The 17,357-nt window shown below is 35.1% G+C and overlaps 2 protein-coding genes, 1 non-coding gene and 1 pseudogene across 3 annotated transcripts; 3 read left to right on the top strand and 1 right to left on the bottom strand.

Moving 5' to 3' along the window:
• Positions 1 to 897: 897 nt before the first annotated feature.
• On the bottom strand, positions 898 to 4,079 carry LOC18610862 (transcription factor bHLH110-like). The gene is made up of 7 exons (XM_088809300.1): positions 3,515 to 4,079; positions 2,466 to 3,099; positions 2,035 to 2,166; positions 1,860 to 1,925; positions 1,650 to 1,715; positions 1,387 to 1,446; positions 898 to 1,245 (listed from the first exon to the last, which is right to left on the bottom strand). Exons 1-7 carry the CDS (start codon positions 3,640 to 3,642, stop codon positions 1,126 to 1,128), a joined length of 1,206 nt encoding a protein of 401 aa, XP_088665426.1. The 5' UTR covers positions 3,643 to 4,079; the 3' UTR covers positions 898 to 1,125.
• A 2,052-nt stretch (positions 4,080 to 6,131) lies between these two features.
• TRNAH-GUG (transfer RNA histidin (anticodon GUG)) lies at positions 6,132 to 6,203 on the top strand. Its single transcript has one exon. It is a non-coding gene; the product is annotated as a tRNA-His (tRNA).
• Positions 6,204 to 8,319: 2,116 nt separating this feature from the next.
• On the top strand, positions 8,320 to 11,535 carry LOC18610861 (mitogen-activated protein kinase 7). Its single transcript, XM_007046770.3, has 3 exons — positions 8,320 to 8,620; positions 8,713 to 9,139; positions 10,638 to 11,535. The coding sequence occupies exons 2-3, from the start codon at positions 8,717 to 8,719 to the stop codon at positions 11,319 to 11,321; spliced, it is 1,107 nt and encodes a 368-aa protein (XP_007046832.2). The 5' UTR covers positions 8,320 to 8,620; positions 8,713 to 8,716; the 3' UTR covers positions 11,322 to 11,535.
• Positions 11,536 to 14,552: 3,017 nt separating this feature from the next.
• Positions 14,553 to 15,996, top strand: LOC18610860 (bZIP transcription factor 11 pseudogene; annotated as a pseudogene).
• The last annotated feature ends 1,361 nt before the right edge of the window (positions 15,997 to 17,357 follow it).

The following is a 17,357-nucleotide window of genomic DNA, read 5'->3' as shown; positions in this document are numbered from 1 at the left end:
GACCATAGCATTTGCCCATTCATCTTTTGTTTATGAACAGTATAATTAATTTACATGAAGTTGTCTCACTTTTCCAAATCAATCTGCTTGTTTTCTACAGTTCTGGTGAAGAAAGAAAAGCTGGATGCTGACAGATGCTCAGGAAACAGGCGGTGGGGTAATTCATTTTTAGAAGGCGGCCACACCCCCTCACCCCAAATGCACTCTAGTCTAACATTCCACTCATGAAATGCAACTGAAAAAGTTTTGTTCATATATAAATTTCATTTGAATCGGCCTGTATATATCAATGTACATATCAATATAAATGTTGGCAGGCACGTGTTTGATCATATATTTTTAATGTCCCTCAAAAGGAGGAAATGAAAGTCCCCTGGATGCATGCACGGGATATATATCAAGTGGTAATCTCCATTCTCAATTCCTAGTATCCATTACAATAATAAGGTAATAATTACCCATCTCTGCTGCAACTGCAGAGATTCCAAGTACATTTATGCTGTTGTTCAGTAGCTCTTTTAATATTAGAATTACTCGTCCAAGTATACCAAACTGTAAAACTGTAGAGATTCGGATCCAAACATCATTAATTTAATAATTTTTTAAGTATAAATCACGTTATTTTTAAAAGTTTAAATTTGTATATAAATTTTAAAAATCTCATCAATGTAACGTGAAAGTACTTCTCGAATTAACATATATATATATATTTCAATTGTAACTTTGATTTAATAATTTTTAAATTTAAATTATGTGATTCTAAAAAATTTAAACTCAAATAACTTAATAGTGATTTGAATTAAACAGTTATGTATAGATCTCATATCAGTTCTCATTTTTAATTGTATTCACCTCTGAAGCAAAATGTCTTGTCGGGCGTAATGAATGGAGGAAAGTTTTATGCCAAGTTTAAAAGCATTGCCGTATTGATGATCCCCTAATAAACATTCTTTCATGGAGGTTGATAAGTATACATATGATCAAGCAGCCAAAGCTCCAAGCCTTCTTTAAGCAGACCTAGAGCCGACACCTACCTGCAGTAGTTTATAATTTTCATAACCCCAAAAGCCAAAACCATTTTTTTTACGTACAACCTCAAGTTTTTTTCAATGGGGGAAACATTGTCTAGATGCCACCACCGCAACTATTAATAAAATATGATGCGTAAGACTGGGGCACAAGGCATAGTCCTCTGCTTCTAAGGTCACGCTTTTGCTCTTCTTGTCCTTCTGCCTCGTTCGAACCCTGCCAATCAGAAGAAGCTTGTGATTTTTTTTTCTCTTGGCAATAATGATTATTCTGTTAGTGATGATTAGTAATAAGTTGTAATCATTTAGCAAAGCAACTTTATGGTTTACTGAGATAGCTAGCTAGGGAGTTTCATACCACTTGAACTGTTCTATAAAGCCTGCTTTGTGATGACTTCATAAATGGGACGCTCAGTGTCTGCAAAAGGAAAGGGAAGAAAAAGAACTTGTTCAGGATCCTGAAGCAACTAGGTTCTTTAAGTTAATTAGCTTCTTTCTGCAGAAACCTTCTTGCGGTCTTGCCTATTTGGATATATGGATCAAGTGTATGCATGCAAAGAATGAATAGCCAAGTATGAATACAGTAAAAAGAAAGAAAATAACCCAAAGTGAGAAAAATACCTGAACTTGGTCATGCAGGAACTGGATGTACCCAATGGCTTCTGTTAACACAGTGGCTGTGTCTGTCTGGCAATCATTCCATACAGAGAAAATTCAGATATGTAGGCATGGCCCAAATATTATTTTAAGTTTTTAACTTTTAGTCTAACTCTCTCATCTCATTCACTGTTAGTGGATGGTGATGAGGGAGTAACATGGAGAGAAATGTACCTTGCCAAAAGGTGCCACCAACTTCTGAAGAGCTGCAACCCTGTCTCCTAGTTTCTCCTTTCTAACCTAGTTAAAAAAACCAAAGCCCAAGCTAGTAAGAAATTGGAAAAGAGAAAAGGGGAAAAGAAACTATCCAACTTGAAGAATTAATTGGTAGTGGAAGTATCAGTATCACCTTCAATGTTGGGCATGGGGATCGTGAAGTTGAGGACCGATGCTTCTTAGCATCTTGTTGGAATTCCTTTGTCTCAGAAAAGCTACCAGGCCTCTTTGTGCTTGTAGTCGATCCACTAACTAAGGTTGATATCTTTATAATGATAAAAAGAAAAGCACTTCTCAGTCTATGGATTCCGAGAGGAGAATCATGTTAAAGTGATCAACAAGAAAGCTTGCAAGGATGGCCACATACAGTATATAGAACTGAAAAAGAACTCGTTTTTTGTTGATGAGTTTGAAGGTGTCTTTGTAAAACTAGAAATTAATGGAAATCAATCCATTTCCTGTTTCTTTCCAACCTCAGGCTCTTCCATTAATTAAAGACCTCAAGCAAATCTTAATTCACATTGTCTGCTAATAACTAAGACTATAGGAGAAAGAGATACTCACTTTATTGGAGCTGGTCGATGGACTATCACTACGTTCTCTTATGTGATCATGGCCCACAAGAACACTTCTGCTTAGTTTCCCAGGACTATCAAGTAAAGATTGATTACAACTCCCACCATCATATGTAGAAGTCAAAAGATCCAAGGCCTTCAAGTTCAAGTCCAAAGAGCTTGAAAACAATGTAGAACACAAATCCGATGTGGAAATATTTGTACTTGGAAAGATATGATTGAAGTCATATCTGCTAGTTGCTGCTGCAGTTCCCAAACATGGGGACTGATGAGCATTCCTGTACGAGTCTCCTGATGAAAGCTGCAGCTCAGTCATGTGGTTAGCAATGGAGAAATTGCTGTGCCATAGATTTCCTCCAAGATCACTAGATTGTGGATATATATAGTGTTTTCTAAATGGTAAATACGAGTCCTCTGCACCGGAGTGGCAATACATCATCTCACTCAGTTTGGGGAAGGAATCTGACATCTCATCTTTGATATTTGTAAGGAGAAACTCACTGGTAGATTGTTGGTTGAAGCTATCTTGATTCATGGAAGTCCTGATCAAAGGCGGCGCCCATAGATCCCTTGATTTTGGGATGGTTTCAGTCAGATTCCTATTGTATTTACTACCAATATTCCTGCATGAAGAAAAATAACCATAAACATAATATATTCATCATGAAGACATAACTGAATTTACCATTATAATCAATTCAATATATACTGAAAATCAAAGAAACCTCAAATAGCACGAAACTTGTCAATATTAAAGTTTCTATAGGCTTTGGGTCAACGAAGACGTCTTAGATTCACATGTCTTATTGAGGTTTTTTTCCTTTTTCCCCTTTTTTAAGTAACTAACTTCAAGTTCAAGGGGCATACGTTGCATGAATAAAAACAGATCGTATATAGAACTATATACGTAATAATCAAGAGTATCAGACGAACAGTTTACATGTAAGTAAGCTTATGCACTAAACCATGGAAGAACCGATGCTTTAACCTTTCCAGGGAAAGCGAAAATGAGAAGAACTAGCAGCTAGTAATACTTACGGAACGAGGCTCGAGTTCCATTCATCAGAGGTTGATACTTGATGATGGCCTGTTTGAGTTGCCAGAGATGAATATTTAACATACTGTTCTTGAACCTTAGGGTGAGGATGGAGATTTGCAGACTCCATAATATGGTCCCAGTAAACACTTCAAAAATACCAAAATCAAGCAAGCAAACCTCTCCCTTGAGGTCTCTTTTCACGGAATAATTATATTCAGTAAACCACTTTTCTCCCTTGATTTTCCTCTCCTTTTCCTGCAACTGCACGTCTCAGCTCAAAGTAGCATCTGAAAGAAAGAAAGATGAAGATACCATATACCCCTTCAAATTAATGAGCTTCGCAAGAAACTTTATGCAGCTTCAGTTGCTAGTGAACCCTATAACTATTATATATATAATAATATTGGATTAAATTTCTTCTTTTGCCCTCTGTATTCTTTCCAAAGGCACATAGATAGATGAGACATGATTTAAATCTTGATTTTGGAATTGCTCTAAGATACCCACAAGAAGGGTCTGAAGAAGGAAATTTTCTGTTGAAAATGCTCCTTCTTTTTCACTTGTTCAAAGACCTTACATTAAGCAATATATATATATATATATATATATATATATAGGCATATTGTAGGGTTATCATTCTAAAAGTTAAAAAAATAAAAATAGGTTGTTAAATCATAGCCACAATGGCATGCTGAGTATATTAAGTTCTGCTTTTACGATATGCTATGATTAATCTATAATAACAGTACCTTGTACTTGATAGAACAGCCATACAAGAGAAAATGGGATACTCTACCTAGCTTGTATATGGCTGTATGTGAGCAGATTTTGAGTAATTAATTAATAGGAAGGCCATACAAACTTGTAGCAACATGAAAAGTTATGATTAATGACTTGCAGATTCTGGCCATTTAGAGTCGTATATATATACACTTCATTTTCGTGTTTTATTTATTAAATAAATAAATATATATATAAATATATACACACGTAAAATTTATTAATTATGTGATTTTATGTTAAAAATAAAATAAAAAATCATAGTCCGAATTATTGAAAGTATGCTGAATTCTCATAAGGTGTTTTATGGATACAGTAGATAATTAATTTCAAGTTTCAAAAACCAATAATTCAAACAGAAAAGTGAAGGATCCGAGCTAAGCAGGCTGATATATATATATATATATATATATATATATATATATATATATATATATATATATATATATATATATATATATATATATATATATATATATATATATATATGTATATATCAATCTTCTGATCAAGGGAGGATATAAAAAACTATAGTGTGATGGTGCTGGTTGCTCAACTTTCAGAGAATTGTTTGATTAAACAAAACTAAGATGTCTTTTACCAAAAAGAGAACTATATAATAAGCAAAATGGTGAACCCACAGAAAAGTTAGCTCGGAGGGAAAAGCTGATAGGAAAATGCAATATGGGGATTATGGGCGAGATTGCTGAATTGTCGTTTGCTTTTCCCTTCCTGCTTTCCTAGAGTCTCTCCAGGCTGCACCCATCATCCACCGCTTTTTCTTGCTTAAATCATTTTCTTCATCAATCCTCAAGTTTCAACATAGGGTTGCTCTCTTATTCATGGTTCAGATTGTTTCCCGAGGTTTCCCTGGTGGATATCAATGCAAAAACAAGACTCTGAAAACAGTGCAAAAAAACGGATTGAGTTATCAGATAATCAAAGGTTATTTGAAAGAGTAAACTGGTTCAATCTCGCTGCCTAGTTTTAGATTATAGGGGCAAAAAACTATCCAATTATTGGAAGAACATTGGGATTCCAAGATGCCATTTTGTATGTTTATAAGTAGATTGTAATATAAAATTCTAAGTGAAAGAGCACCTAGACTGTCTAATCCACTTGCATACATAGGCAACCCCACAATTGGAATCCACGCTGGGATGCATTATGCTTTGACAGTATTTAAAAATGTAAAGGGCATGGAAATACAATAATATCTGTTACTACCATACTACTATACTTTTTTGCAGTCATTGTACAGTCAACCAGGCTCGAGGGATTTCTTTAATTTCCATTACTTAGATGAAATAGGGAAATTTCCAAACTTCAATTCCAACACAAAATTTTATGAAACTTTAATTCTTTCCATCAGTTCATCTGCAGAAACACAGCAAAGGGTACCGTCAAAATTTGTCTATGTTACTTTATAGATTGCCAACAACATAGGCCTAGCCATACACCCTTTGTTAAATAAACGATGGGAATTTGTTTAAACTTATGAATGAAAGAATCGCGGTGAAATTGGGAAAAGTTAATACTACGATAGAAAGTGGCAAGTCCCTGAAAAGGAGGTGTAAAGTTGCCAGAATTAATGATGTTTCAAGAAGAAGACAAGGCATTTGAATCCTGGAAGAATATATGCCCACTTTTGTTAGCATATAGAGCAGAAAATCCCGGTATCCGGGACCATGTTTTTTTATTTACCATTCATTAAATTCAAGGTCCTTTCAGGGAAGAATATCACAAACACTTGGAGACTGGAGTATATTACATTACTTGATAATTTGAAAGAGCATCAGGCTATAAAGAAACTCATTTTCGATGCTCGACAATAATGTGGCTGTAGTTTAGTGGTGAGAATTCCACGTTGTGGCCGTGGAGACCTGGGCTCGAATCCCAGCAGCCACAATATTGTTTCTCACTTCTTTTTTTTTTTCCATTTCCTTTCCAAAATTTTACATGCACAATTGCAGTTGAGTTCCCTAGATTCTCACAAGTGACTAAGCCCTGCAGAAAACAACACAGTTATAGCTATCAGCTATGAAAAACCAGAAGCCATGGTTATAGCTTCTGCCCTTGGGCATTGCAGTTTCTGTCTTTGGCCTAGGGTTCACAATCTTCTTGCTTTTGTTTCTTGCAGCTTCTGTTTTAAAGCCCATAGAAAAATTGCTGATCCAGTCAATGTCTTTGCAGAGAGACCTTGAGGAAAAGAACCTCCATCCACATTTGAATATACACCCCCCCTCTCCTCTCTTTCTTTCCATTTCTCTTTCTAAGTCATATTCTTTCATTACATGTGGCTCATGCATGTGTTTAACCCATAACAAAGACGGATGATCCACGCTTATATTTATATATATATATATATATATATATATATATATATATATATATATTATAAAATTATGCAAACAACAATTAATAAAATAAAAATTTATACTCGAACATTTGGTTCATTAACTGATACATATCTCTTTAATTAAATAATAAGGTTCGAATCTCTTTTTTTTAATTCAAAAAAGATTAATAAAATAATTCAAATATCTCTCTAAATATAAATAAAAAGTTTGTGAGATTCACTCATTTTAAGTTCTCTTATTGTGAATATTAGACAAATTTAGATATCTAAATAACTGTGATTAAATCTTAAGAAATGGCTTTATTCTATGGCAAAAACTAGTGGCATTAGGTCAAATTGTTAATAGTACACAGACATTTAATTAATCATCAAGTTTTGACGAAAAGCAAGCCATGATCTTAGAAATAACCTCCCATTGATCCATCTATCTAGTCTAAAAAATTATGTCAAGTCTTGCTTTTTAGCACTTTGCACTGCACCCCACCTACCTCCCTAACTAATAGAATTAAGTTAACCCCCATCTCATGTGCAAACTAATCCGATAAGATTTTAACATAAATAAGCTTCATCAAGAAGCGACTAAGCGTAATTAAGATTTGGTCATCCTCAGCTTTTGAGTCTTCCTTTTGCTCTCTTTTCTTCTTTTTTGACCCTTTCTTTGATCAGATATAGAATGATTAATCTCATAATTACTCGATGACGATTTCAACCAATGGAGATGAAAATGCTTTTTTAAAGTCTAAATATGTAATGTAATAGCGATTATTCAATCTTAATCATGCCAACATTTCGACAAATGAAAGCAAGCCAGCCGGCCTAAAATGGTGAGTACACGTGGGGGCGAGCCGTTTACTTTGAAAGGGAGTGAGGCAATCAAATGTGTTGGTTTGAAACATTCACGAGGCCTTTGAATTCTGGGATGGATTGATGATTGAAGGAAACGCAAAGGCAAAGGCAAAGGGCGAATGAGTTCAAAAAGAAGAAGCATCTCTTCCACGTTTTCATAAATGCAAGCCAACTTTTAGCGATTGGGATGGGAAGCTCTCGGCTCCAAGCCGCCTCACCAAAAAAAAAAGAATCCACATTATCAACAAAATGGGTACAATTAATGGGAATTGCTTGATATCTTTATGTAGTTATATTGTATTCCTCGTTTGTCAAAGGAAAGTAACAGGTTGAATTATTGATTGGTCACCTCTTTTAACCATTTGCTTGAAACAATATGATTTCATCTTGTTTCTCATTACCAAATTCTAAGCCTACAAAAGAATCATCTCAAAGTAGTAACTTTCTTTTACAGTTTAGTATTTAGTAAACAAGATAAAGTCTTTTCTTTACCCATAATTGTGGGAAGTGGAGAGAAGACAGAAGTTTCAAGTTTGTGCGTGGCAAAGCTTAAGCAAGCCAAGGCTGCAAATTATCTGCAAGAAAAAAAAAAGGGCAAAAGAATAAAAGGTTCAAGATTGTTTGTGAATGAAGAGAGAGAGAGAGGGAGGGGTGGGGGAAGGAGAGATTGTATTGATATTTCCTAAGGCCCCATAAAACCAAAACAGTACGTAGCTGTCGTTTAGGCCTCAAGGGGAATGCCGTGTGGGCGTCACGTCCCTGCCCTTTCCTTTACATGCTCTCTTATACATCTACTCTTTCTCTCTCTTTCGTCTCTTTGGGTCTGATCAGTAATTCAGAATCAGATCAGATCACTTCTCTTTGGATAAGGATTTTGCATAGAGACCTAACTTTTGTTTTTTGGTGAAGACAAGTAGAAGAGTTTGGGTTTCCTTTTTTGGAAGAAATGAGGGTGAAAGTTTGGAATTTTACGGAGAATTATTTGAAAGCCGGTGAATTTGGAGTTTGCTGATAGGTTAAAGAAAAGGGCAGCAAAAAAGTTGGGATTTCTAATCTTATTTAAGGAAAAAAGTGAAGAAACTGATCAGAAAAGATCAAAGCAAAGAAGTAGAAGCGGCAAGTAAGAATTGATTCCAAACCCCCTTTTTTTCTTCTTGGTTTTGGGTTAAATTTTGGTTTTTTATGGTGATTTGTTTTCTGGGAATTTCACAGAGGAATGGCGACGCTTGTGGAGCCGCCGAATGGGGTGAGGGCAACAGGGAAGCATTACTATTCAATGTGGCAGACCCTTTTCGAGATTGACACAAAGTATGTTCCAATCAAGCCTATAGGGAGAGGAGCATACGGCATCGTCTGCTCATCAATCAACAGGGAAACCAATGACAAAGTCGCTATAAAGAAGATCAACAATGTGTTTGAGAATCGTGTTGATGCGTTGAGAACTTTGAGGGAGTTGAAACTTCTCAGACACATTCGACATGAGAACGTGATTGCTTTGAAGGATGTCATGATGCCAACTCAGAGAACCAGTTTCAAGGATGTTTATTTGGTTTATGAACTTATGGACACGGATTTGCATCAGATTATCAAGTCGTCTCAGCCGCTTTCTAATGATCATTGCAAGTATTTTATTTTTCAGGTACTGGGAAACAGCCCCTTTATTTTTGTAAAGTTCGTTTATTGGAATTGCTGCTAATGTTATGATTTGCTCATTTTTATTGTGTTGCAATGTGAAATGTTGAAATGTTTTGCTGAATTACAGTGTTTTATGTTCTGTTGATGTCATGATGTTAGATGAAACAGATAAATTTGTATGCCTTGTTCTGAAGTTTTTCTTTGGCTTTCCAATGGTCCTGGATTATCAGATATGATTTTGTTGATTGAAGTTATATATATATATATATATATGGTAATTTGGGTCTGTTGAGTTCACATTTACCAACTGTAGGTGGTAATTTTGGTATTAGATGCATATTGAGTATCTATGAGTTTGCATTATTGTTTCTAAGTACTTATCATAGGTCATTAGACTTGTTACCATTTTGCTGTTTGATTTCCCTTTTTTGCAGGGCATTTACACTGTAAAATGACAAGTTAGCATTAATAAGTATCCTTATTTCTGTGCATTCTTGGGTTTGGGCTTTGATGAGTTTCGTGCTCATCTGGTCCCTTCTTGCATTTAGTTCAGCAGAAAAAGGAAAAAGGTCATTATTTATTAGACTTATGGTAACAACTTGTACTGGTGGAAATAAACTTGTTAGTAGATTCATTAAGGTACAAGATGATGACAGTCAAGCAACAGTTGAAGGAATAATGATGCATATTCATTGATGGAGAGTTAGTTATTTAGTTCAGCTTTATTTACAATCGTAAGGGCCAGAATAATATGTAGTGTGCATCATTCCATTCTGTAGCAAGGGTCTTTTCTGATTCAATTAATGCTGCTTCTCGCTTCTCTTATCTTCCCTTTTCTCATCTTATTAATGGTTCATTTGGGTTGCTTTTTTTGCAAATGGTAAATTCCAGATCCTCTCTAACAGCCTATTATGGTTGTCAACATAACTGCTTCATTAAATACATATGGACTGATTTACGTAGTAATTGTCAATATGATAGGATAGGCATCCAGTGATAATGATGTAAAGTTAGAAAATTATATTGCTTCTTCGCAATATGTAATACAGAGTACTTCATCACTATTATGAGTAAAAGTTAATCTCAATTTTCATCTCATTGCTCATCATATGCATTCTTTAACAAAGGCCTTTCCTCATTTCTGGTTCACTTTGTTTCAGCTTAATCCTCTTTCCTTCTCCATTCACACTTATTTATGTTTCATTTGATTTGCTTTCTTTGCAAGTTAGTAAATATTTTTAGACTCCCTCTTACACATTTTTCCGGTTGACAACTTTACTGGCTGATCAAATTCTAATAGACTGATTTCTATTTTGTTAACAGGATAGGATAAGAAACCTTCTTGACTGTCTTATGTAGAATATTATGAGTAACAATAAATCTTTATGACATTGCTATGCTTAAGAAAACTTGGCTCCATTTAAAGATGTAGATGAGGTTCTAACCTCTTTTTTCTTCCTATTATTTGTCTGCTTGTTACTAACCTTTAGTACATATTTTAGTTACTACGAGGGCTGAAGTACCTCCACTCAGCAAACATACTTCACCGAGACTTGAAGCCTGGGAACCTTCTTGTCAATGCCAACTGTGACCTGAAGATATGCGATTTTGGGCTTGCCCGAACCAGTAGAGGCAATGAACAATTCATGACAGAGTATGTTGTAACCCGCTGGTACCGTGCACCGGAGCTCCTACTCTGTTGTGACAATTATGGGACTTCCATTGATGTTTGGTCAGTAGGATGCATCTTTGCAGAGATTCTTGGCCGCAAACCTATCTTTCCAGGAACGGAATGCCTCAACCAGCTTAAGCTAATTATCAACGTCCTTGGAAGCCAGCAAGAGGCTGATCTTGAGTTTATTGATAATCCCAAAGCCAGAAGGTATATCAAGTCACTTCCTTACTCTAGGGGCAGCCACTTTTCCCACCTATACCCCCAGGCTGATCCATTAGCCATAGATTTGCTGCAAAGGATGCTTATTTTTGATCCATCTAAGAGAATTACTGTCACCGAAGCGCTCCTACATCCTTACATGTCAGGGCTATATGATCCAAGGTGCAATCCACCTGCCCAAGTCCCAATCGATCTTGACATAGATGAAAACATGGGAGAACAGATGATTAGGGAGATGATGTGGATTGAGATGCTTCACTACCACCCAGAGGCTGCCTCTCTAAATGCTTAGATGGCATTGTTTTAGCTATGCATGGTTCTGTTGCTTTCTTATAATGTGCTTTCAGAACCAGTATTATTGTTTGACCTAGAAGAACGCTGTGGAACTTAGCAATTGTACCAAGATTTTGATTTAACATCTTATTTATTAGTTTGGCTTCTTTGTAGCAAACTGTGGCTCGTGTAACGTGTAAATATTTATGCTATTAATCTGGAGATTTTGCCCATTCTGTGTAGTTTATTGATAGATTATTCACCATTAACTCTTCTTCTTCTCCTCAATGCCATGACAAGGATGAGTTAAATATCCTTAAAGAGAATTAAAGTAATCTGAAAAGAGGCATTTTCCACATGTAGATCTAAACAGGAGGGCAATGAAGAAAATGTACGAAGGGAAACTAGGCCCTGGCAGAAGTTGGGCTATGATTTAATACCTGGTTTGGCATTGCTGTTAGAAAAAGCTCGGGTTGGCCAAAGCACCTTTCTATGTGCATCTGCAGTTGGAGAAAGATCATGGTCTAAAAAAGTGCTTGTAAACCTAAAATTAGATGATATTTGACATTGTGTTAATTGTTAAAAGTTGTTTTTTGATAATCAAACGCAATGTCAAATTCTTGTCCTAGCTTAAAGGGAGAAAAGCCATTACCAAAACAAAGTAACTAAGGTTTCTCTTGCATAAATTCAAAGCCTCGAGATCTTTTTTGGAGAGCATAAAGCTTCCATCCACCTTTTTCCATGCTCTTGCTTTACATATATGAATATTACTTTTGCATTTTTACCTTTTTTTTGCCTGTCACGTATTTAGGCATAATCAAGGTTAACGTAGCTTTCATCCTGGTTTGTCAAACCATAGTTGTACCCTCAAGGTTCCTTCAAGATATCAATTTAAGCATAGCTTCCCCCACCCCCCACTTTCACTCCCTTTGCTCTTTTTTTTTGGTCAACTACTTTAACACTCATCTTGTTGCAAGTCCAGCTCTGATCTAGTTCATTTCCATGACCCAAAAAGTAGAACACAACAATGGTTGCACTTTGCAGCAAATAGAAATCTTCCATGGCATTTACACGTTTCAAAGGGTAAACTTTCTCTGCTAAAAGCCTTCCCATTTTTGTCTGCCAGCTTTCACTTGCAGAGAGGCCTTTCTACTTTTTTGATGTTGAATAACAAATAGAAATTTGGTCCCAACCAGCCAACGATTTTCGACATTTTTAAAAGAAACCAACGAGTTCTCGTACATGAATGTCCTGATATCATCACATTCTTAGGTAATATTAAAATACTTTTCTATGGGTTACTATATATGAATATGACATCGCTGTTTGTTTCCTGAGAAATTCCGCGTGACAACCATTAACTATGGGTATCTGGCTGTCGGTTCATCCTTGGATAATTAACCATCCTTCAGGGGGGAAGATTATTTATCAATAGTCTCATTTTTTTCTACGAATTCGTACACTTTGAATTCAATGCCATATTTGTTTTCGGGTAAATTCTTTACGATTTTAATTTTTTATATATGATATTTTATAACTTTCATAATTAATATTTTATAATTTAATAAGTAGTCAAAAGATTAGTCTAGGGAATCTTATATATATAAATGTTTAAGACTTTAATGGAACCATAATCATCTCCTGGAGAAGCACATGCTTTACATTGTACAATTATTTTATCCAATGCAATCTGACAAATAAAATGTTAAAGTTCACTTGACATCAAATGTATTTATATTATAATCATGATTTTGAATGATTCGAGATAGCATTTAAATATGTGTTCGATACATTTAAAAGGCCGGATTGTCATATTTATATTCATTACATGTGTAAATAAGAATATGTTGTACTACAAAAATTGATGGGAGAATTTCTACTGTGGAAGAAAGACAAGCAGAGAGGAAGAAAGTTGCTTGATTTAATAATTCAGAAGTTGAACAAGATACCCCGGGAGGCAGAGGAGACGGCCGCTGCCTTGTTAAAAGCAGCATGTGGAACTCGTTTTCTGTCCCAAGTGCAAAGTGAAAGACATTACAACAGTGTTGGAGAATGGACAAGCCCGCCACTGGCACTTTGCCCCGTCTCTGTATGAATGATTTTTTGTCCCTTTTCTTTTCTTGGCAGCTTAGCTTACAGATAAAAATGACTAGTTCGAGCAAGGAAGGAGAAGGAAAGAAACAAGAAATGGATTGATTGAATCTGATAATTTGGGATTTACTTTTATATTAAATAAAATAAAGAAACGGATTGGCGTGGAAATCCATGATGTGTGAACCGTTTCAAATCTATATCACCTTATTGTATGCAGAAACTAACCAATGCTTGTAATTAGGAAAAGAACCCTCTCCTCCTCCAATGAAGCTTTTGATTTCCTTTATTTCTTAATGGAGGTGTGTGTCTGTGTGAGATGACTTTCAATGGAGGGTTTGATTGCCCTGTTGCTTAATTAGTAAGTTAGAAGTTAGGGATATGCTAAAAGGTTAGCAGTCATGATCTTCCAAACATAAACTATGGAAAAAACCGGCCATGAGCTTGAAATTTAAGAATATAATGGCAACCACAAAACAGAAAGGGGAGCCCTCTGGTATTTCTAACGTAATTTAATCTTAATTGCCTCTCCTAGCCATGATGGTGCGCGTCCTCCTCTGGCCTAGTGGCCTCTGTAACTCCAATTTTCAACTGGGGCCAATGTTCAGAAAAGCTGACATGAATGCATGTGATTTGTACGGCTTAAAATCACGAAAGATCTCCGTGGAGAACATTGACCTTTCTCCCCCTCCCGGAAACATTGTTTCTTCTTCGTTGCCACAGTAAGACGGCAAAAACCATTATTCTCCAATCTGTATCATGCCATGAAACTGCCATTATTGATGTTAATTTGGTATTCATGGAAAGAAACTTTTGATCAAGATTTTGTATCAGCGGTAATAACCCATGCAAACTCTCAATCCTGAAACCTGGAAGTTATGAACAGCAGAACATGTATGTGTGGTAGCGGTAACTTCAAGCATTCATGGAGACTTACCGCAAGCTGCCAGACTAGCAAGAAAGCGACTGTTTTAAGCAGGACAAAGTGAAAGACCGACTTTACATTGCCGTATAGCAGTTAAAATATTTTTCCCGTGGGTGGCTATCTGCGACTGCGAGCGAGCGAGCTTGCCAACACCAAGTTTGCGCGTGCTACTTCATGTACAAATACGCTACACTTTCAACATTCTAGACGCAATTCACTTTGTTTTTCTTTTCCCCCAATATTTTAATGCAAAACTGCAATATTGTTTGGTGTTTTCTCCATTAGTTCATTTGTTTCCAATGGGCCTTTCCTGTCTATAAAGTCCACCATGAAATCCCACATCTGCCTCTTTCCTTTCTCATCTTGATTTTCTCCCGTCTCTTTGCAATCATCTCTAGATCTCTCTTCCATAACTCTCTCAGGTTATCTTACATACTGAAGATCCGACTCTCCTTGGTTTCTGTGCTTTCGTCTAGCTAGAAAATCTTTTTGATGCTCAACATCTTGTTCTTGATGTGTGAGACTCATGTCTCCCGTACTCAGTGAAATCCTCCTTTCTGGTTTTATGATCAACTCTACTCTCAGGCGCAGGACCCATCTTGTTCAATCTTTCTCTGTTGTTTTCCTTTACTGGTTCTACGTGTTTTCATGAACTATCTCATCTTTCTGTAACTCCATAATCAGACCTTAATTTTCTTTAGTTTTTCTTAACTATTTTTCATTGATCATAATCCCATATTTGAGTTCTTTCGAATAATCAACTTACTTCTGGGTCCTGTGCTTTTCCTTTTTCCCAAGCATAGCCCAGTAATTATTCTGTTATTTTTGTTTTACAACCGTTGTCGTTATGGCTACTTCAAGCACCGGGGCATCTTCAGCTTCAAGCACGATGATGAGAAGCTCAAGTACCGATGAGAATTTGCAGCAGATTTTGGATGAAAAGAAGCGCAAGAGAAAGCTGTCCAATAGGGAATCGGCACGTCGGTCTCGGATTCGAAAACAGAAGCACCTGGATGATCTGATGGGGCAAGTTTCTCAACTCACAAAGGACAACAACCAGATCCTTACAAGCATGAACATCACCACACAGCTTTACTTGAACGTTGAGGCTGAGAACTCGGTTCTTAGAGCTCAGATGACTGAGCTCAGCACCAGGCTGCAATCTCTCTACGAAATCATCGATTTCATAAACTCAAGCAATGGGGTTTTCGAAAATGATCACAACTTTGAGGCTGCCCATCATCATCATCAGATCAATGATGATACCTTCATCAATCCATGGACTTCTTTCTCTGTCAATCAACACGTCATGGCTTCTGCTGACATGATTATGAACTGAGCAATCATTTCTATGCTGCGAAATCCTGGCTTTATGGTTGTTCATTGTTGCTCTTGTTTCTAATATTACAGGTGTTGCTTAGATCCTATTGGAGATAGCTAGAGCTGGCCCCCCTTTCTTTTTGTTGTGTTTTGCTTCATTTAGGTTGTAAAGGCTTTGCATAATGAAGGGATGCATGGATGGAGATTTGTGATAATCAGACAGAAAAGTTGGCAATACCATAGCTGGGCTGTTACATTATTGTTGAAAAGTTGCCATTTCTGGTTTTCTAATGTAATTATCATTGCAACCCTACACCTTTCAGCAATTTTTTTAAGAAAAAAAATTCTTATTAGCTAATTTTTTAAGTTGTGATTAATGTGTACACTTAACTGCTAGTTACGACATTTTTGAAAAAAAAATCATGTTTTCCATGAGAAATATAACAGAAATTAATTTCACGTTTTTAAATAATTAATCTCATATCAAGATCCAAAATTTACTTTATTTAATTATCAATTAGGGTTTTCACCAGTTACTGGTGATATAATATGTTGGAAAGACTAATAGTGATGTATTATATATTTTTAAGGGTTTGTACTGTCACTTAATCATAGATCACCACTTCATAAATATGTAAATCTTTCAAAATAAAGTTTTTTAAAATTATAAGTATTTATTTTTTAGAGTTTTTTATTTTTAAATTTATTTATTAATGAGATAATAATATTTAATTTTATTTAAGAATATAATAGTATGATGATGATGAGATGGGACAAAAGAATTATTTAAGAATATAATTCTTTTTTCTTTTTTTTTGGATTTCATGGTTGGAAAAGTCTATGTGGGTCTCTAACTTACTATTATTACATAAGATCTTAATAATTAGGTTGTGGGTATTTGCTGGAAGGGCTTCTTTGTTTGTTCCTAAAGAAAAAGGGTCTAATTATTGAAAGTGAAAGTCCATTATCTGGGAAAAAAGCTAGTCATGCAAATTAAATAAGTATTTTTAAAAAATTAAATAAAATAGAAATCCATGATCAATCAACTTAAACCTGGCTTTGCAAAATTAATCAATCATTAAAATGATTGTTGCGTGCTCATTTTCCTTTCCTCTTGCGTGTGTTTTGTTTAAGGAAATTAAATTGTTATTTTAATTAGTTGATTACTGATTAAATACGAAAATTTTAAGCAATTAAAGCTTATAATTATCTCCAAAATTAAATTCCCACAAAAATAAAAAGGAATTTAAAACATGTGAATTTATATTATGCTCGTATTTTGACCAAGTGAATTCTTATAAAATCTATTCAATTTTATGATAATGTTTTGTTTTACATGAAAATTTTTAAATGTTAAATTTATTTGGGCTTCAATTCTAAGTAAGAATACATAAAAAAAAATTGCATTTGAATATAATAACAAATTTTTTTATTGAATTAAACAATTAATATGATGTTGCCTTCCAATTGTATATTTGTTTTTCTTAATTTGAATCATAATTTGAGAAAATAAAAAAAAATACAAATATTGAAAAACAAGTAGATCAAAAAGAAGAATTACAACTTAAAATGGATTAAATTAGTCAATTTTCAAACCAAAAAAAAGAATAGTCAATTATTTAAAAAAAAATAAAAACTCAACTGAATAACAAATTTCCTCCTGAGTTGGTCTTCACAAACAGACAATTAGAAAATTGAATATAATATTAAGCTAATAAA

This window comes from Theobroma cacao, chromosome 1 (assembly GCF_053813885.1).
Source record: "Theobroma cacao isolate CCN51 chromosome 1, ASM5381388v1, whole genome shotgun sequence".
In the NCBI taxonomy this organism is placed as follows: Eukaryota; Viridiplantae; Streptophyta; class Magnoliopsida; order Malvales; family Malvaceae; genus Theobroma; species Theobroma cacao.
The sequence above is the reverse complement of the archived record's forward strand: the minus strand, read 5'-3'. Positions and strand labels throughout refer to the sequence as shown.